This window comes from Cetorhinus maximus, chromosome 3 (genome assembly GCF_964194155.1).
Source record: "Cetorhinus maximus chromosome 3, sCetMax3.hap1.1, whole genome shotgun sequence".
Classification (NCBI taxonomy): Eukaryota; Metazoa; Chordata; class Chondrichthyes; order Lamniformes; family Cetorhinidae; genus Cetorhinus; species Cetorhinus maximus.
Genome location: NC_135881.1, coordinates 63,126,424 through 63,148,374, shown reverse-complemented (window position 1 = coordinate 63,148,374; position 21,951 = coordinate 63,126,424). Strand labels below are relative to the sequence as shown.

General features: G+C 41.8%; 1 protein-coding gene across 1 annotated transcript in view; it reads right to left on the bottom strand.

The window, feature by feature from the left end:
• LOC144678685 (pituitary tumor-transforming gene 1 protein-interacting protein-like) overlaps positions 1–21,951 on the bottom strand; it is a 92,947-nt gene that overhangs the window by 49,582 nt on the left and 21,414 nt on the right. Inside the window, exon 7 of the mRNA XM_078538474.1 lies at positions 5,435–5,481. Coding sequence (XP_078394600.1) covers positions 5,435–5,481 — 47 coding nt within the window. The remainder of the gene's footprint in view (positions 1–5,434; positions 5,482–21,951) is intronic.

Sequence of the window (21,951 nt, the reverse complement as noted above, 5' to 3'; positions counted from 1 at the left end):
TTTCAAGTATATATCCAAGCTTCTTTCCAAAGTGATTATTGAATCTGCTTTCATCACCACTGCAGGCAGTCTATTCCAGATTGTAACAATTTGTTGCAATTATCTTGAATCAGTGCCCTTTGGTTACTGACCTAGTCAGTGGAGACAGTTTCTTCCAGCTACTCTATGAATCATCCCAATGGCCTTCTCTGCTCTCAGGAGAACAATTCCAGCGCTTTTCTAGCCTCCCCACATAACAGAAGTCTCTCATTCAGAATATCATTATGGTAAATCTCCTCCGCACCCTCTTCAAGGGCTTGGCATCCTTCCTGAAATGTGGTTCCCAAAATTGGACACAACATTCTAGCTGAGACCTAACCAGTGATTTATAAAGGTTTAGCATAATTTCTTGCTTTTGTACTTTTTGGCTCCTTTTAAAAAGCCAAGGTTCGAATAGCTTTTTTAAAAACATATATAAACTGCCTCAACTTGCCCTGCCACCTTCAAAGGTTTAATAAGGTGCTGGTAAGGGTTAACAAAGAATTTAGCATCAATGGTGAATGAATGGAGTTTATCTATGGATCAGCCATTATCTAATTAACTGGTGAAAACACTCAAGGGCACTCAATGACCTACTCTTGGCCTTGTGGTAGCGGGAACTTCATTCTTTCCTCAACCATCACCACAAACAAATCAACTATTCTTTCATCTTGTTACTGTTTGTAAGTTCTTCCTGAACACAAGGCTGTTGTTTGCCAATAATATGTTAAAGTGGTTCCATGCTGGCTGACACTGTAAAGGGTTTCCTGTCCTCAGATGCTTCTGATAGATGTGATTAAGTTCTACATGCATACGAGGCTTTTACCTTCAAATTTTAGAATTTTTGAGTCAAATACAATGTATATCAAAGTACGTAATTATCACTGAAGGTCAAAGTACCAAATTTTCATCTATGACAATAAAAGCACAAATGTATGATGCAAATTACTCCTACAGTACAAAAGTGAAAAATCATTTGGCTGTGCTGAGATAATGATGGGAGCGGTGCAATCCCCATGTACTTTTATGTGCTTAATTCAATTCAACTATTAAGTAGCCAAAAAGATAGGCACATGCTTTGTTCAAGTAGTTGCTATATTGAATAAGCTTTGGGAACTTTTCACAAATCTATTAACATGAATGATAGAAATGTACTTCAGGCAGAACCAATTTAGCTCCATAGTGGCTTTGTGAGATGTTGTGGGGTTAGATTTCCAAGTTTGTTTAATAATCAGAGACAGTTTCAACCTTTTGCTCCGACCAAAGATGACATCGGATGAAAGTTGGAAGGCCACTATAATGGCTAAATGTACATTTATAGATATAAAAACAAAAAACTACTGCGGATGCCAGAAATCCAAAACAAAAACAGAATTACCTGGAAAAACTCAGCAGGTCTGGCAGCATCGGCGGAGAAGAAAAGAGTTGACGTTTTGAGTCCTCATGACCCTTCAACAGAACTGAGTAATATTAGGAGAAGGGTGAAATATAAGCTGGTTTAAGGTGGGGGGGGGGAGAGAAGTTGAGGGGAGGGGGGTGGTTGTAGGGACAAGCAAGCAGTGATAGGAGCAGATAATCAAAAGATGTCACAGACAAAGGAACAAAGAGGTGTTGAAGGTGGTGATATTATCTAAGAGAACGTGCTAATTAAGAATGGATGGCAGGTCACTCAAGGTACAGCTCTAGTGGGGGTGGGGTGGAAAGACTGACAGGGCATTACAGGTATAGATTTAAAAATAATGGAAATAGGTGGGAAAAGAAAAATCTATATAAATTATTGGAAAAAACAAAAGGGAGGGGGAAGAAATGGAAAGGGGGTGGGGATGGACAAGGGAGTTCAAGATCTAAAGTTGTTGAATTCAATATTCAGTCTGGAAGGCTGTAAAGTGCCTAGTCGGAAGATGAGGTGCTGTTCCTCCAATTTGCGTTGGGCTTCACTGGAACAATGCAGCAAGCCAAGGACAGACATGTGGGCAAGAGAGCAGGGTGGAGTGTTAAAATGGCAAGCGACAGGGAGGTTTGGGTCTTTCTTGCGGACAGACCGCAGGTGTTCTGCAAAGCGGTCACCCAGTTTACGTTTGGTCTCTCCAATGTAGAGGAGATTGCATTGGGAGCAACGAATGCAGTAGACTAAGTTAGGGGAAATGCAAGTGAAATGTTGCTTCACTTGAAAGGAGTGTTTGGGCCCTTGGACGGTGAGGAGAGAGGAAGTGAAGGGGCAGGTGTTGCATCTTCTGCGTGGGCATGGGGAGGTGCCATAGGTGGGGGTTGAGGAATAGGGGGTGATGGAGGAGTGGACCAGGGTGTCCTGGAGGGAACGATCCCTACGGAATGCCGCCAGGGGGGGTGAAGGGAAGATGTGTTTGGTGGTGGCATCATGCTGGAGTTGGTGGAAATGGCGGAGGATGATCCTTTAAATGCGGAGGCTGGTGGGGTGATAAGTGAGGACAAGGGGGACCCTATCATGTTTCTGGGAGGGAGGAGAAGGCGTGAGGGCGGATGCGCGGGAGATGGGCCGGACACGGTTGAGGGCCCTGTCAACGATCGTGGGTGGAAAACCTCGGTTAAGGAAGAAGGAGGACATGTCAGAGGAACTGTTTTTGAAAGTAGCATCATCAGAACAGATGCGACGGAGGCGAAGGAACTGAGAGAATGGGATGGAGTCCTTACAGGAAGCGGGGTGTGAAGAGCTGTAGTCGAGGTAGCTGTGGGAGTGGGGAGGCTTGTAATGGATATTGGTGGACAGTCTATCACCAGAAATTGAGACAGAGAGGTCAAGGAAGGGAAGGGAAGTGTCAGAGATGGACCATGTGAAAATGATGGAGGGGTGGAGATTGGAAGCAAAATTAATAAATTTTTCCAGGTCCCGACGAGAGCATGAAGCAGCACCGAAGTAATCATCGATGTACCGGAGAAAGAGTTGTGGGAGGGGTTCGGAGTAGGACTGGAACAAGGGATGTTCCACATACCCCATAAAGAGACAGGCATAGCTGGGTCCCATGCGGGTACCCATAGCCACACCTCTTATTTGGAGGAAGTGAGAGGAGTTAAAGGAGAAATTGTTCAGTGTGAGAACAAGTTCAGCCAGACGGAGAGTAGTGGTGGATGGGGATTGTTCAGGCCTCTGTTCAAGGAAGAAGCTAAGGGCTCTCAGACCATCCTGGTGGGGGATGGAGGTATAGAGGGATTGGACGTCCATGGTGAAGAGGAAGCGGTTGGGGCCAGGGAACTGGAAATTGTTGATGTGACGTAAGGTGTCAGAGGAATCACGGATGTAGGTGGGAAGGGACTGGACAAGGGGAGAGAGAAGGGAGTCAAGATAACGAGAAATGAGTTCCGTGGGGCAGGAACAGGCTGACACGATCGCTCTGCCGGGACAGTTCTACAGTTCCTCTGACATGTCCTCCTTCTTCCTTAACTGAGGTTTTCCACCCACGGTCGTTGACAGGGCCCTCAACTGTGTCCGGCCCATCTCCCGCGCATCCGCCCTCACGCCTTCTCCTTCCTCCCAGAAACATGATAGGGTCCCCCTTGTCCTCGCATATCACCCCACCAGCCTCCGCATTCAAAGGATCATCCTCCGCCATTTCCACCAACTCCAGCATGATGCCACCACCAAACACATCATCCCTTCACCCCCCATGGCGGCATTCCGTAGGGATCGTTCCCTCCGGGACACCCTAGTCCACTCCTCCATCACCCTCTACTCCTCAACCCCCACCTATGGCACCTCCCCATGCCCACCCCCTTTCCATTTCTTCCCCCTCCCTTTTGTTTTTTTCAAATAATTTATATAGATTTTTCTTTTCCCACCTTTTTCCATTATTTTTAAATCTATACCTGTAATGCCCTGTCAGTCTTTCCACCCCACCCCCACTAGAGCTGTACCTTGAGTGACCTGCCATCCATTCTTAATTAGCACGTTCTCTTAGATAATATCACCACCTTCAACACCTCTTTGTTCCTTTGTCTGTGACATCTTTTGATTATCTGCTCCTATCACTGCTTGCTTGTCCCTACAACCACCCCACCCCCCCTCAACTTCTCTCCCCCCAGCCCCCCCAACCTTAAACCAGCTTATATTTCACCCTTCTCCTAATATTACTCAGTTCTGTTGAAGGGTCATGAGGACTCAAAACGACAACTCTTTTCTTCTCCGCCGATGCTGCCAGACCTGCTGAGTTTTTCCAGGTAATTCTGTTTTTGTGTTGTACATTTATAGAACTGGATTTTCAAACTAAGATTAAGAAAGCATTGTAGATAGCTAGTAGGGTTTCACTAGAATTTAGTGATTGATCACAGAACCAATGGATGAATTTCTTGCATCTTGCACTGCAGGTATTATTGGCAAAGACCTCAACCAATGTGGTACCAAGTTCCACATTTGAACCATGGCTACCACATTCGATTTTCTAGCTATAATTTCTAAGTAACTCTAGTAATGAGGAATTAATAGCATGCACATCAGTCATGTCAAAAGAAAGACAAAAAATCTGGATGGTGCAGTTGCCATCACTTCTTAGCTGGGACATTATTTCAAACTACATCCAACCATTGTCTTTACTGTGCAATCTTATCCTCAAAATTTATCTGAAATTGTTAAATTGTTCAGATTTGAAGTAACTAGGACAAACTAATTTTACTAAAATCTTATATGAGGTACAAGATACACATGTATCAATCATTGAAAGTGGCAGGACAGGTTGAGAGAGCAGTTAATAAAGCATTTGGCATTTTGGGCTCATCAATAGCAGCATAGAGTACAAAAGTAAGGAAATCAGCTAAACCTGCATAAAACACTGGTTTGGCTGCAACTGGAGCAGTGTATCTAGTTCTGGGCACTATAATTTAGGAAGGTTGTGAAGGCATTAGAGAGGGTGCAGAAAAGATTCATGAGAATGGTTCCAGAGATGAGGGACTTTGGTTATGTAGAAAGATTAGAGAGGTTGGAACTATTTTCCTTGGAGAAGTGAAGGCTGAGGAGATTTGATAGGCATATTCAAAAATGATGAGCGATTTGAACAGAGTAGATAGGGAGATACTGTTCCCATTGGTAGAAGGATCAAGAACCAGAGGGTACAGATTTAAGGTAATGGGAAAAAGACACAAGAGGGAGAAGAGAAAAAAACTTATCTATTCAGTGAGTGGTTCAGTTCTGAAATGCACTACTTGAGTGTGTGGTGGAGGCAGCATCAAATAAGTCTTTCAAAATGGAATTGGAATTTTATGTGAAAAGGAAAAAAATTGCACTACTATGGGGAAAAGGCAGGGGAATGGCACTAGGTGAACTACTCCTGCAGACGGCCAACACAGAAAAGTCAGGCCTCCTTTTGTGCTGTAACCATTCTATGATTCGACGAACTGATTTTACTTAAAAACATTATGGATCACTAAATAATAATGCAACTTAACATACCATATTTCTTGCGGATTTCATTGTATTGTGCTCTTCTTTCAGCCTTTCTGAGAAACAAAAATTTTTAAAAATTAAGATTTTCAAACAAGTAAAACAAAGCCTTTAAGAAAATTCTATACTCCAGCTATTACTTGCAAGCATCTACAAAGTGGAACAAAATCTTGTAACTGATCTGCTTTCCCTTTGATTATTGTAAAATTGTACGAAGATCTTGTAACTTAAAGCAACTGCAGCAAAGTATAATGTTTGCAGTAGCAATTTAAGCTTTCAATTTAAAAGGGAGAAATTTCAGCAAGTCCCTAAAAAGCATAAATAGCACCATATTAAACAAGTTCTTCCAGCCATCTCCTTCTCTCACCCAACAAGATTTTGTTCAATCATCACAGATTTTAAAATGATAGAGCAAAATAATTCACAAGATAATAGAATTGGATATGATAACATTAAGAATCAGACCATGCATAAAATGACGAGGTAGAAACAATGAATAGAAGTTTAAACAAAAAACAATGGCCCTGATTTTGCTGTGAGCGGAAAAGGAATGGATTTTGCCATTCAGCATAGTGCAAACTTTGTAGGCTTGACAGCAGAGACTCCCAATTATCGAATGTTTATTTTAATGCAGGACAAGCAGCAGGGAGGCTCTTTAATCAAACTGAAGAGTTCTCATAGGCTGCAAAGCAGAAAGTTAAAGAAAAACAGGAAATATAAATTACACTTAAATCAATACACAGGAGAATTAAGGGAATTAAAGAATTGGAGCATACACAGGGGATTAAGGGAAAGACATAAAAGACAAAAAAAGGTTTTAATAAGTTTTTTTTAAATCTGCAACAAGATGGCAGATAGAGTATAATGTGGAGAAGTGAGAGATTATCCATTTTGGTCCTAAGAATAGAAAAGTAGAATATTTCTTAAAAGGTGTTAAACTTGTAAATGTTGATGACCAGACTTGGGTGTGCTGGTACAAGAAACTCAAAGTTAGCATTCAGGTACAGCAAGTAATTAGGAAGGCAAATAGTACATTGGTCTTTACTGCAAGAGGATTGGAGTACAGGAAAAAAGATGTCTTGCTACAATTGTACAGGGCTTTCTTGAGACACACCTGGAGTACTGTATGCTGTTTTGGTACCCATATTTAAGGAAGGATAAGCTTTCACTGGAGACAGTACTCTGAAGGTTCACTAGATTGGTGCCTGGGGTGAGAGGGTTGTCCTATGAAAGGCTGCGTAAATTGGGCCTAGTCTCTGGAGTTTAGAAGAATGAGTGATGATCTCACTGAAGCATACAATATTCTGGAGGGACTTGACAGAGCAGACACACAAGTTGTTTCTGCTAGCTGTGGAATCTAGAACAGGGAAGGTGGTGTAGAGCACAGTCCAGGATAAGGGATCAATCATTTAGAACAGAGATGGAATAGACAGATTTTTTTGACTCTCAGGGAATCAAGGGGTGTGAGGAACAAGTGGTAAAGTAGACTTGAAGCCCAAGATCAGCCCTGATCATATTGGATGGTGGAGCAGGCACAATGGGCCATAATGTCTACTTTTGTTCCTATCACTTGTGTTCTCATGCAATAACAATTTTCTTCTGAGGGAATGCCACTCCACACTTGTAAATATTTTTTTTAGGCCCACAGAGGTTGTTGAGCAGTAGTTATCATTTATTGCACCATTTAAAAACTTACCTACTCCTAACTGAACAACCCCTAACTTTTTCCATTCTTAGGATTGATTGGTGTGTAAGTAGCACAAGTTCACAACATTATTGATAAATGCACAGATTCCATCAGGTGAAGACAACAACGCTGGAGCCTGTGAAGCAGAGGGGCATCACTGACAGTGAATGCCTCATTTAAGCAAGCATGTGCAGATGCCAGAGATTGCTGTCAGTTTTACCCTGTAGTAATGGCAAGTGCTGACAGAGTTGCCATTATTAGCACAGCAAAATCCAGGCCATTTCTTTCTGTGGCCCTGATACATGTTGGAATTGCATAATCCATTGCACATAAACTCCAATATACGGTGTCATTTTATTTTCACCATATATCATATTATGCATTTCAGTTGCTCAGGGTGAAGCTAAATTGCACTGGTGTGAATAAGTATCTTCATAATAGTGCAAATTACATACAATCTTCTTAAAGGGCTTGACAGGTTAGATGTTCAGAGGCTATTTTGCCTGGCTGGAGTTTAGGGCTCAGGGTCATAGTCTCAGAATAAATGGTTGGCTATTAGGACTGAGGTGAGGAGAAATTTATTTACTTAGTGTGTCATGAAATTCTCTACCCAAGAGGGCTCTGGATGTTCAGTCAATGAGTATATACAAGGCCAAGAGTGATACATTCTTGGGCACTAAGGGGTACAGGTGCAGAGCAGGAAAGTGGAGTTGAGGTCAAAGATCAACTATGATCTGACTGATTGGTGGAGCCTACTCGAGGGTCCATACGGCCTACTCCTGCTTCCTTTTCTTATAATTGTCACATCTTTCTCCTGTTGCATAAAACAGATCCAAATGCCAAAGAGGTAAATATAACAGGTAACAAATGAATCAAAATGGCTAGTAAAAGAATGTTTCTCAATCCTACCCCGACCTAAAAGCTGTCAAGGTGGAATGTTATAGGATTATAAAAGGAACTTCTGGAGTTTCAAAACAATAGACCACTTCAGTTGTTCAAGTTCATCACTTGAGCCCTTTTGGACTGTTTTGCAGTCTTCAATCATTTCAAAATAATTATTCTTCCCGTAACATAACTAAAGCAAATAGAAAATTATTTTTGAGCCGAAGATAGGATAAATAACTCTTCTGAGGATTGAATTATGTATCCACGCTTAATAGAAACAAACCCATTAAGTTTTCTAAAGAATTTCCTGAGCCCATTGAATTATGTTACCTACAATTGATGACCTAGTCATGTTTAGTACCACTTTTCCCTCTTCAGAAACTAATTTACAGCACAATGAAAAATTAAAGATGACATTTAAAGATAATCCTGATTGCTGCCAGCAATTATGGAAATAACTCAGTATTGAAATTATCCCCTTGCTAAAAATGATAGTGCCAGAATGACAACACTCAATCAAAAGTTAACTAGTCTGATATATATATGCATGAAATAATTAGCATTTGATTTATCACATTATAGATGGGAGCCAAAGTTATTAGGGAACAAGCGATCCAAGAATGAAGCGTGAATAATAAACATTCTTCTTGAGGTGAAAGTCTTAACACATTTCAGATTTTCTAAAGAAAGATACAGATGTAAATTGCAGCAGATGAGAAACAATGATCATTGGGCAACTTCAAATTTCCTTAAATGCTTATTTTTAGTCTCGTGGAGCTAATGAACATTTGAGAGTAGAAGCGTACAATGCTCACAGTAACCTTTTGCTAATCCTTTTTCAAGTCACTGTCATAGTAATATTTCAAATGCAAACCCTTGTTTCCTTTTATTCTTATGTTTCTTCTTAAAAGAGGTGTATGAAATTTATTCTTATTCTTGCACAACTGGTTAATTTTTTTATATGACGTAAAAACATTAATATTTTAATAAACAGTACATCCATTTAAATCCAGGACATAGTAAAAAATCTGCCTCCTGCCATGGGAATGTTTTTGGCAAGTCCATTGTAGATAATTAATACATGTACTGAACCACAATTAGACTCAAATTAAGATAAAACATTTTCAAACAGCCTAAGGGTTGGGAGCATAAACAATTTTTTTTTCTCAAGGATGTGGGCTTCGCTGGCTGGGCTAGCATTTATTGCCCATCCCTGGTTGCCCTTGAGAAGGTGGTGGTGAGCTGCCTTCTTGAACAGCTGCAGTCCATGTGGTGTAGGTACACCCACAGTGCTGATAGGAAGGGAGTTCCAGGATTTTGACCCAGCGACAGTGAAGGAATGGTGATATATTTCCAAGTCAGGATGGTGAGTGACTTGGAGGGGAACTTCCAGGTGGTGGCGTTCCCACCTATCTGCTGCCCTTGTCCTTCTGGATGGTATTGGTCGAGGGTTTGGAAGGTGCTGTCAAAGGAGCCTTGGTAAATTACTGCCATGCATCTTGTAGATGGGAACACACTGCTGACACTGCGCGTCGGTGGTGGAGAGAGTGAATGTTTGTGGATGTGGTGCCAATCAAGCAGACTTCTTTGTTCTGGATGGTGTCGAACGTCTTGAGTGTTGTGGAGTTGCACTCGTCCAGGCAAGTGGGAAGTATTCCATCACACTCCTGACTTGTGCCTGGTAGATGGTGGACAGGCTTTGGGGTGTCAGGGGGCGAGTTACTCGCTGCACGATTCCTAGCCTGACCTGCTCTGTAGCCACAGTATTTATATGGCTAGTCCAGTTCAGTTTTTGGTCAATGGTAACCTCCAGGGTGTTGATAGTGGGGGATTCAGTGATGGTAACGCTATTGAACATCAAGGGGTGATGGTTGGATTCTCCCTTGCTGGTCATTGCCTGCCACTCATGTGGTGCGAATGTTACTTGCCTCTTGTCAACCCAAGCCTGGATATTGTTCAGGGCTTGCTGCATTTCGACATGGACTGCTTCAGTATCTGCGGAGTCGCGAATGGAGCTGAACATTGTGCAATCATCAGCGAACATCCCCACTTCTGACCCTAAGGAAGGTCATTGATGAAGCAGCTGAAGATGGTTGGGCTGAGGACATTTCCCTGAGGAACTCCTGCAGTGATGTCCTGGGGCTGAAATGACTGGCTTTCAACAACCACAACCATCTTCCTTTGTGCTAGGTATGACTCCAACCAGCAGTGAGTTTTCCCCGATTCCAGTTTTGATAGGGCTCATGATGCCACAATTGGTCAAATGCGGCCTTGATGTCAAAGCATGTCACTCTCACCTCACCTCGGGGGCTTCAGCTCTTTTGCCCATCTTTGAACAAAGGCTGTAATGAGGTCAGGAGCTGAGTGGCCCTAGCGGAGCCTAAACTGGGCATCAGCGAATGCTTCTTGATAGCACTGTTGATGGCCCCTTCCATTACTTTACTGATGATAAAGATTAGACTGATGATAAAGAGTAAACTGATGATAAAGAGTAGACTGATGATAAAGAGTAGACTGATGATAAAGAGTAGACTGACGGGGCAGTAATTGGCAGGGTTGGATTTGTCCTGCTTTTTGTGTACAGGACATGCCTGAGCAATTTTCCACGTAGCCGGGTAGATGTCAGTGTTGTAGCTGTACTGGAACAGCTTGGCTAGGGGTGCGGCAAGTTCTGGAGCACAAATCTTCAGTGCTATTGCCACAATATTGTCAGGATCCCTAGCCTTTGCAGTATCCAGTGCCTTCTGCCGTTTCTGAATATCACATGGAGTGACTCGAATTGGCTGAAGACTGGCATGTGTGATGCTGGGACCCTCCGGAGGAGGTCGAGATGGATCATCCACTCTGCACTTCTGGCTGATGATCGTTGCGAATGCTTCAGCCTTATCTTTTGCACTGATGTGCTGGGCTTCTCCATCATTGAGGATGGGGATATTTGTGAAGCCTCCTCCTCCAGTGAGTTGTTTAATTGTCCACCACCATTCATGACTGGATGTGGCAGGACTGCAGAGCATAGATCTGATCCATTGGTTGTGGTATCACTTAGCTCTGTCTATCACCTGCTGCTAATGCTGTTTGGCATGCAAGTAGATCTGTGTTTTAGCTTCACCAGTTTGACACCTCATTTTTAGGATGCCTGGTGCTGCTCCCGGCATGCCCTCCTGAACTCTTCATTGAACCTGGGTTGATGGTAATGATAAAATGGGGGATATGCTGGGCAATGAGTTTGCTGATTGTATTAGAGTACAATTCTGCTGCTGCTGATGGATGCCCAGTCTTGAGCTGCTAGACCTGTTCGAAATCTTTCCAATTTAGCACGGTGGTAGTGTCACACAACACGATGGAGGGTATCCTTAATGTGAAGGGGGGACTTTGTCTCCACAATGACTGTGCGGTGGTCACTCCCACTGATACTGTCATGGACAGATGCATTTGCAGCAGGCAGGTTTTAAATTGGAAGGGATTAATATAAAAAGGATAATTGATTCTTACAATCTGATAAAGAGACATAGAAAGAGACAAATTTACTTCTAAGCCCATACTGGCTTGCAGTACGTTTAAAGTAATCAAAAATAGCAAATTGAAGAGCAATTCAATTGTATCTATTTGCAATGGGATCACACTAAAAGCACTACACAAAATTGCTCTAGTTATGATGTGCTAGAAGGTATGATAAATGTATTGAATCATCAGTTCAAAGTACAGTCATGACTGATGCAGAATAGTACAAAAGCACTTCAATGTGCAGAGAAATATCTGGTGCTATATGGCTTTCTTTGCATTGTTAACATAATAGACAAAGTCCTACATCTTAAGATACTTAGGTATCTTTATGCATACATAATATTGGATATACCAAATAATACTATATGAAGAACGATCCCAGTAACTGGTATATAAAGAGAATATCTGACTCTGTCCAATACTAACATCAGATATTATTTCTGTACAACATATGTAGTATTTACTGCATGGACTATCTTCATCTAATTATCACATTGTTTGGATATAATTGGCATTCTATGTATTGATCAAAAAAGTTTGAAATCTCAATTTTTTAGTCTTGCCGGTATATGGATTAGTTTTAATTAAATAAAACTGAATGAAATTGATTAAACTATTTAAAGGCTACGGGTTCAAGTCCCACTCCAGGGTTTGATGGTCAAGAAAGCTGTGGTAATAATACGGCCAAGCAGGTACCGACTTGTAAATCCTTCCAAAACATGCCAACGGCAGGCGGTAAGAGCGGGAGAGTTTCCTGGTCAGCCATGTGATGGAAAGAAATTGGAGCCCCTAATCATTATCCATAGTTCCAGACTACAATATCCATGTAAAAGCATATGTTGCTGCAGGAGCTCGGATTCTTCATTAAGCCGGGGTTGGCGGGGGGGGTTGGTGTCAGTGCAGATGGTTGTCGGTTGCCTCAGTTGGCTGGATGGCTGGTGGGGATCAGATTGGAGCCAACAGCACGGGATTTGATCGCCACTCCAGCAGGGGTGGATTTGGCAACTGCCTCCTTGCCATGCCAATGGTGGAGGTTGTGGCGCGGTGGGTCAGACCTGCCTTCAGGCAAAGAACACAAGAACCACCTATTTAAGCATCCTTTAAAGAAATTGCTCAAAATGCACCTCTGTCCTAACTGAATCTTGCATGAGTTACATTTGCTTTATTTTCTCTATTTTAAATTTTTTCTTAAGTTGGGCTTTTAAAATTTCTCTCATGTTATACAAACCTATTAATTAGGATCAGGAGGTGGCCATTCGGCCTCTTGAGCCTGCTCCGCCATTCAATAAGACCATGGTTGATCTGATTGTAACCTCAACTCCATATTCCTGTCTGCCCCTTTAACTCACTTGTAGATCAAGAATCTGTCTAACTCAGTCATGAATATATTCAATGTCACAGCTTCGACGGCTGAGGGAGTCTGTACTGATTAGAGTTTAGAAGAATGAAAAGTAACCTTATTACAACTATAAGATTCTGAGGGGGATTGGCATGTTTCATGTTGTGGGGGAATCTAGAACTAGAAGGCACAGTTTCAAAATAAGGGATTTCCCATTTAAGATGGAGCTGAGAAGGAATTTATTTTCTCAGAGGGTCATTAACCTTTGGAATTCTCTCAGGAATCAGCCTAGTGAATCTTCTCTGAACTGTCTCCAGTGTGATTAAATCCCTCCTTAAATAATAAGACCATAACTCTAAGCAGTACTTCAGGTGTGGTCTCATCGATGCTGTGTACAGTTGCAGTAAGAATTCCCTACTTTTATACTCTTAACCCCCACCTTGCAATAAAGGTCAAAATTCCATTTGCCTTCCCAATTATTTGCTGTCCCTGAAAGCCAACTTTTTTTAATTTGTGTACAAGACCAGCTAGATCCCTCTGTGTCACAGCAATCTGTCTCTCTCCATTTAAATAATATCCTGTTTTTCTATTCTTCCTGGCAAAATGAACAATCTCACATTTCCCCGCATTATATTCCAACTGCCTTTTTTTTAATGCACTTAACCTATCGATATCCCTTTGCAGGTCCTTTGTGTCCTACTTGCAACTTGCTCTCCTCCCTATCTTTGTATCATCTGCAAATTTGACTCCAATAGAGTCAGTCCCTTCATCTAAGTCCTTAATATAGATTGCAAATTTGAGGCCCCAACAATGATCCCTGTAGCACCCCACTAGTTACAGTTTGACAATTTAAAAATTAGACATTTATCCCGACTGTTTCCTGTCAGTTAACTAATCCCCTATCCATGCTGATATATCACCCCACAATGCCATGAGCTCTTATCTTATATAGTAGTCTTTTATGCGGCAACTTATCAGGTGCCATTTGGAAATTCAATGCATATCTACTTTTATCCTCCCCTTTAGATGCTTAGAAGATGCTTGTTACATCTTCAAAGAACTAATAAATTTGTCAAACATGGCTTCCCTTTCACAAAACCCATGGCGACTGTCTGATTGTATTATGATTTTCTAAATGTCTTGCTACTACTTCCTTATTAATGAATTCCAGCATTTTGCCAATGACAGACATTAGACTAACTGGCCTATCGTTTCCTGCTTTCTATCACCTTCCTTTCTTGAAAATAGGTGTTACATTTGTGGTTTTCCAATCCCCTGAGAGTTTCCCAGAATGTGGGGAATTTTGGAAGATTATAATCAATGCATTCACTTCTTTTAAGAACCTAGGATGCGGGCCATAAGGTCCAGAGGACTTGTCAGCCCTTAGCCCCATTAGTTTACTTAGTACTTTTTGTCTAGTGATTGTAATTGTTTTAAGTTGCCCCCTCCATTTTGCCCCTTGATTTTCTACTATCCTTGGGATGCCTTCAGGGCCTTCTACCATGAAGGATACACAATACTTGCTTAAAGTCTCTGCTGCTTCCTTGTTTCCCATTATTAAATCCCATTCTCATCCTCTAAGGGGCCAACACTTACATTAGCCACTCTTTTCCTTTTTATATATTATAGAAGGTCTTACTGCTTATTTTTATATTTCTTGCAATTCACCCTCGAATTCTAATTTCTCCCCCTTTTTTTAAGTCAACCTTTGCTGGTTTTTAAAAATTTTCCAAATCTTTTGGCCTACCACAAATCTTCGCAGCATTGTACCTCTTTTCTTTCAATGTGATGCCATCCTTAACATCCTTAGCCAGCCATGGATGCTGTATCCTTCTCATCAGGTCTTTCTTTCTCAATGGAATATATCTTTGTTGAGAGCACTGAAGTATCTCCTTAATTGTCTGCTGCTGCTTATCTACTGTCTTACCTATTAACTTTTTTCACGATCCACTATAACCAATTCTATCTTCATAGCTTTGTAATTGCCTTTAAGTTTAAAGCACTAGTTTCACACCCAAGTTCCTTGCCCTCAGACTGAATGCTAATTTCTATCATGTTATGATCACCCGTGCCGAGGGGATCCTTTACTATGTGATCATTAAGTAATACTGTCTCATTACACATTACCAGGTCTAAAATAGCCTGTTCACTGGTTAGTTCCAGAACATACTGTTCTAAAAAAATTGTCCCAAATATACTCTTTTAACTTACCCTCAAAGCTATCTTTGCCAATTTGCTTTGTCCAATCTATGCAATGTTGAAATCACCATGGCTATTGCGGTTCCTTTCTTACAAGGTCCCATTATTTCCTGAATTATACTCTGTCCTATAGTGTAGGGGAGGGTTTGGGGGGTGATAAGCTATTCCCATCAGTGACTTCTTTCCCTCACTATTTCTTACCTCCATCCAAACTGATTTTGCACCTTCATCTACCGAGCCAAGATCATTTCTTTGATGCTATGGCACACCAACTATCTTGCTGAATTCGGATCAAGAAATGAATTAGAAACAGAGAAACATGTTGAAAACTCAATGTCAGAAATCTTTTGTAAATGTTGGCTTATAAGTCGAACTTTGCACTATCCAAAAAATCCTTCCAAAAATGGGGGCCAACTTATACGCCAAGTATAAAATGTGAACCTTTGGGGTGGGTAGTCGCCATTTTGAAATGTGGAAAAAAAAACACAAGGGCTTGTATTGGGCTGACAAGTCCTTAATGAGTTACACTGGTAACTCATTAAATTAATGCATCACAGCTTAAGGAATAAATTAACTGTTAAAAGATACCCTTAACCACAATGAACCTGTCAAATTTATTGTCTTCAGCACTCAACGCAATGTTCGTCAACTTCATTGAGTCACTTTGACTGTGGCATCATCGTAAGGATCTCACTCTGGATCAGATTTGGCGCTTCCAGTTTCAGAATCATCTTTCCACAACAAATCATCTTCGGCTCCATCCACTGAATTAGATAATCTGCAATTTTTGAATGGTCTGATGACAGTTCGTACACTAACGGCATCCATCAATTTGATGTCAAAACCACACAAAACATCAAGAGGGACGGCATGCATGTTTCCACTCTTTGTGAAGGCTTTTTTCTATGTCAACCATCCATCTATTCCATTCAACACAAACATGATCCTTGAATGGCTTGAGGCCATATCCAAAGGTTGAATTATGGATGTTAGACATCCTGGTTTAACTGCAATGTGGGTGTTATTTCTTCACAAGTGCGTTTTGATCTCACTGGTTATACGGGATCTAAAAAGTCCCACAGGAATAAGCTGCATTCTTTGGACATGACACCAGGATGCCTATTCCACAAGACAGTGATCTATAACTTCACTCTGTCCTCACCCATTCAACTGTTGTCACGGACATGCAAAAAACTTTGGCAGGGAACCTGACTTTCTGCATCATTTTACATTTGAAAATTACGATAGGCTTTCATTTCATTCCATTGGCCATGCAGACTAGTACCATCATGAATCTTGTCTTCTCATGACCTGTGGTTTTCACTAAAACTGTTTTCAAACCTTAACACTAGACAGTTCAGTTGCTGGGCATATCAAAATTCAAGGACATTCAACCATGTTGCCAATATGGCATAATGGGTACTTGTGCTTTTGCCACTGTTTGATGAATTGCTGGAAACTGGTCATTTTGGCAGAGATCTTTTGGTAATCTCTGTGCGATCTTGGTCTTCTGCCATAACATTATACATATGCATTCCATAAAGCAGCTACACCAACTAGCTGTTGCTCTGGAATCTTTGCTAGACTTAAGGTTTGCTTGGCCCACTTAAGTGTGTATATACGCGTTACATTTCTGGTGGGGATGAAACCATTGACAATTTTCAAGGACCTATTCCAATACATGTTTCGTAAGATCAGGCCAGTGGCTGGTCCCTGTTCTCAAGGTGCATTTGGTCTTGGACATCATCTTCAGGGGGGGGGAATTCCTTCAACCATTCTCGCACCAGTTTTTCACTAACTCCAAATTCCCTTGTTGCAGCACAGTTATTTGATGAATTAGGAAATGTTACAATTTTAGCATGTAAACAGCTTCGTACTTCATTGCTTTGTTGGAAGACTAATTTCTTGTCGCTGTTCGCCAAATGGGGTCTGCCTTAAACTCCAGTGCATCTTTGCAACATGGCCCGTATTGCCCGCTCAATCCTTTGTGCTCTGTTATAAGTAAAACAAGCATTTGTAGGGCGAAAAATCGAGACTAACTACTAACACGAGTATAGCACATCTCGGCTGAAAAGGGGAATCGACTTATAAAGAGAGTATATGCAAAACAATTTTTGGGGTCAGAGAAATGAAGTCATCTTATCGACCAGAATCTATGGTAAATTGCATCATGAGTGAAGTACAAGTGCGTTTAAAATTAGCCAGAATGTAACAACCTGATGTTAAAAATTCAACTCTTTGGGGAGACGGGACATGACTTGCCCCAGATGTTCCAGAGAATAAGTGCATTTTCAGTATTTGCATTTCATGCAATGTTGTTTCTTCCTCCATATCTTAAGTTAATCACATATGCAACCATCTGTTTTAACTTGCCATAAACTAATCAGGCCCATTCCTGACTTTTCAGCTTGATTTTGAAGCTGTTGTTTGGCTTTTGTTAGTCTTTTACAATGGTATGTATACTTTTATATATGATTCAACACTTAAACTTGAATCACATCATTAGAAGGTGCTGTTCAGGCAAATTCAACTGTAAACATCCAAACTCCTTTACTAGTTAAATTTACACTGAACTAAGCATCTGTTTGCATTTTTAAAAAAATGTAACTTTCCTACAGGGGTGTGTGGAGTTTGTGCCAGAGGTAGTCCCTTCTGCAGGAGTCAGCCGCATCCTACTTCATAGCTGGATAGATAACTTCAGCTGGTGCTCGAAACTGACCAATTCTCACCTGTGGCTCCACATAGCTGCTTATGCACAGCAGCTGCTATACCCCTGTTTGCAGGCCGAACCAAGTGAGGGCAGCATACGGGCTGATGTCCACATGTGAGGGAAAACGCCTATCTCCAACCACCCTTTTTTAGTGCAAAAAGAAAAGCTGCCTTGATGGATGTAGCAGAGGAAATGATATGCCCCTACTGAAAGCACCGCAACACAGCTAAGTGGACAGCTGTAAAGTTCATCGGTATGGGCGCAGAAGGTGCTGCAGATCATCCACTGTAGTTGACCACATCTCCAGTTGTCTTGGCTGATCAAGCTACCAGGAACAGATGTGCAAGACCAAGAGAAGCTGGCCAAGCTCATATCAACTCATACGCAGGTGTTTCTTGTGTGCACTCCTTACCAACTTCCTACACATATCCCGTTATTGCTGAAATGCACTTGTTTTGTGTTCACCCACATATTGCAGTATATTGCAAGAATGTCAAAAAGAAGAAGAAATGGGACCTCTACATAGCCTCCTGGAACATATGAACTCTACTTTATAAAGGCAATAGCTCTTGATCCAAGTGCAGAACTGCTCTGGTTGGAAGAAGCTAATGCAATACAATATTGACATTGCTGCTTTAAGCGAAACTCTCCTAGCAGACCAGAGCTAGTTAAAATTCAGATACTCAGGTAGGCAAGTCAAAGAGTTAGAGGCGAGAGGCAGGTGTCAGATTTGCTATTAAGTATGAATCGCAAGAAGTTTGAATGACTAATCCTGAGGATATCAGAGACAAATTCTGTGGGGCCTGGACAGAGGTATTATAAATACTCAACAAGAGGGCAAGCTCATTGTGAGGGGGACTTCGATGCAAGAGTAGGAGCTGACTACCAGGCTTAGAATGGTGTCTTGGCAAAGCAAGTTGTGGGGAAATGAAACAGCAATTGCATGCTTCTCCTGCGTCTTTGCACATGCTGGAATACACCCATCAACATTTTTAGACAGAAGGCAAAGAAGAAAAATAATCGGATGCACCCAAGATCTAAAATCTGGCATCTGACTGACTTTATCATCACCAGGCAGAGCAACATGATGTTATGACTACCAGGTTTATGATATGAGTGGATTGCTCTACAGGCACTAGAAAGCTAATTGTACAGCAAGTGGCGTCCTCTAGAATTTTTAGCCTTCCTGCCTCAGTGGAAGCCTACTTTACCTTTCACAAGCCTTATAGCCTTCACAGCTTCAAAACGAAGCTCTCTCCAATCCTCCACCTTACCTCTGTTTAGGTAACTAAAAGGAGTGAAGCATGTTTTTCGACTGTTGAGCCAAGCTAAATCAATACTTTCTGGAGTCAAAGCCAAGACAATAGTGCCTTAATTACCCATTTTTAAAGCATTTAAAAACTGCATTTTAAAATCACAATTAGAAGTAACTCCATTTTTTCCAGTTTTTTTTTGTGGAAGGATTTTAAAAATCCCAAATTTGGCAATTTGCTTCTTGCGTTTCAAGTATAATGGTTCTCTTTTGATTGCCTATATTTTTAGATGTTATTTTAAGAAAGATCATAAGAACAATTTTACAAATGCATCTTACTAGTGGGAAGCTTCAACTGCCCACTTGTGTGCATCAGAACATTCCAGAAGTGCTACCCACAAATTTCCTTCATTCATTTGAATAGATGCAAAATTTTGAGCAATTTGTCAGCTTTTTCCCCGAAATAAGCAGCTAAGGGGTGGAGAATCAGAGAAGATTGTCAGAAGCATGAGGGGCGGAGAGGGCAAAGATTGGAGTTTGCAGCTGGGCAGTTCAGAAAAGGGAGGGTGAGACTGGAGAGGCACGTTGGGGAGGCGATGCGAGAGGCCAGGTTTATGTGAGATCACGGCTTGGGTGGTTGGCATGGTGGTAGTTGGACATCCACTAAAATCAAAAGCAGTGGGTTCAAGTTAGGTTGGGTTTGGGCTTGGAGAGTTTTACATTAGAACATCCCTTTGGGCCTAAACCACCCGTTTTGGGGTTGGGGTTAAAATTTCCATCTGTGTGCCTCAGTGAGGATTCATCATTCTGATTGGTTAAAGTTACATGCTGTTGCTTACCTTACTCACACTGCAGAGTCATGTAGATGATGCCAAGCTGTAAAGGAGCTCTATGCATTATAAGTTGTTGTGCAAATGCCCACATAATGCCTGTGGGCAGTTGTAAACATTGTGAATGAGGAGTCCCATTCCTTCACTGTTGACTGCAAAATTTGTGCCGTTGCCTTTCCAGTACTTTGAAGCTTTTTAAAAATGCTGCCCCAATTCAAACAGCTCGAATCTTACAATAAGAAGTAATGCTCAATTGTCACAGATGGTATTCTGAAGAGAAATATGAAAATTAACCATGCCCTAATCCAAATTTTTTTATTCTTTCATGGGATGTGGGCGCCACTGGCTAGACCAACATTTATGGCTCATCCCTAATTGCTCTAGAGAAGGTGGTGGTGGTGAGCTGCCTTCTTGAACTGCTGCAGTCCATGTGATGTAGATACACCCACAGTGCTGCTGGGAAGGGAGTTCCAGGACTTTGACCCAGCAACAGCAAAGGAACGGCAATATAGTTCCAAGTCAGGATGGTGTGTGGCTTAGGAAGGAACTTGCAGGTGGTGGGGTTCTTGGTGGTAGAGGTCGCAGGTTTGAAAGATGCTGTCAAAGGAGCCTTGGTAAGTTGCTGCAGTGCATCTTCTAGATGGTACACGTTGCTGCCACTGTGTTTTGGTGGTGGAGGGAGTGAATGTTGAAGGTGGTGGAAAGGGAGCCAATCAAGCGGGTTGCTTTGTCCTGGATGGTGTTGAGTTTCTTGAGTGTTGTTGGAGCTGCACTCATCCAGGCAAGTGGACAGTATTTCACACAACCTTGACTTGTGCCTTGTAGATGATGGACAGGCTTTGGGGAGTCATGAGGTGAGTTATTAACTGCAGAATTCCCAGGCTCTAACCTGCTCTTGTAACCACAGTATTTATATGGCTGTTCCAATTCAGTTTCTGGTCAAGCGCAACCCCCAGGAAGTTGATAGTGGGGGATTCAGCAATGGTAATGCCATTGAATGTCATGGGGAGATGGTTGGATTCCCTCACTGGAGATGGTTACTGCCTGGCACTTGTGTGGCGTGAATGTTATTTGCCGCCTGTTAGCCCAAGCCTGCATGTTGTCCAGGTCTTGTGGCATATTGACATAGACTGCTTCAGTATCTGAGGAGTCATGAATGGTACTGAACTTTGCACAGTGAACATTCCCACTACTGACCTTATGATGGGGGAAAGATTGATAAAGCAGTGGAAGACAGTTGGCCCTCAGACACTACCCTGAGGAACTCCTTCAGTGATGTCCTGGGACTGAGATGATTGACCTCCAACAACCAGAACCATCTTCCTTTGTGCTACGACTCCAACTAGTGGAGAGTTTTCCCCTGATTTCCACTGACTTCAGTTTTGGTATCGCTCCTTGGTGCCACACTTGGTCAGGTGCTGCTTTGATGTCAAGGGCAGTCACTCTCATCTCACCTCGGGAGTTCAGCTCTTTTGTCCATGTTTAGACCAAGGCTGTAATGAGGTCAGGAGTTGAGTGGCCCTGGCAGAACCCAAATTGAGCAGGTTATTGCTAAGTAAGTGCCACTTGGTAGCACTGTTGATGGCCCCTTCCATCACTTTGCTGATGATCGAGAATAGGCTGATGGGGGCAGTAATTGGTCAGGTTATCCTTAACTAATTTTAAAACATTGGATGCAGCCAATGAAAAGGCTATTTTGAAAATAACAATTGACCTTTTTAAGATTTCTTTATTCTTGAGCAGCAGCAAGCATAATAGGAACTAAGTTGCTAATAAGAAAAGCAGAAGGGCAAAATCTCCAGAAGGCATCTTTCATTAAGACATCACAATATTCCCTCTTGTAACACTGTAATCACATTATATAAATAATACTTCCCTTGGCGGTCAGTTCTCTCCCTCCCCAGTTCCAAGAAATCTGAATAAGTACTGAAAGAACATTGAGAACAGTATTTTTAAGGAAATATGTACGCACAAAAATCCAGAGGAGGGAGAGATGAGATCAAGAAGCCAGCAGACCTAGTGCATTTTCTGCATGAAGGATAACTGAACTTAATGAAAACATGTCAAGTATAGCAATTTGATTAATTTAGTACCTCCATGCACTGAAATTGATGACTCAG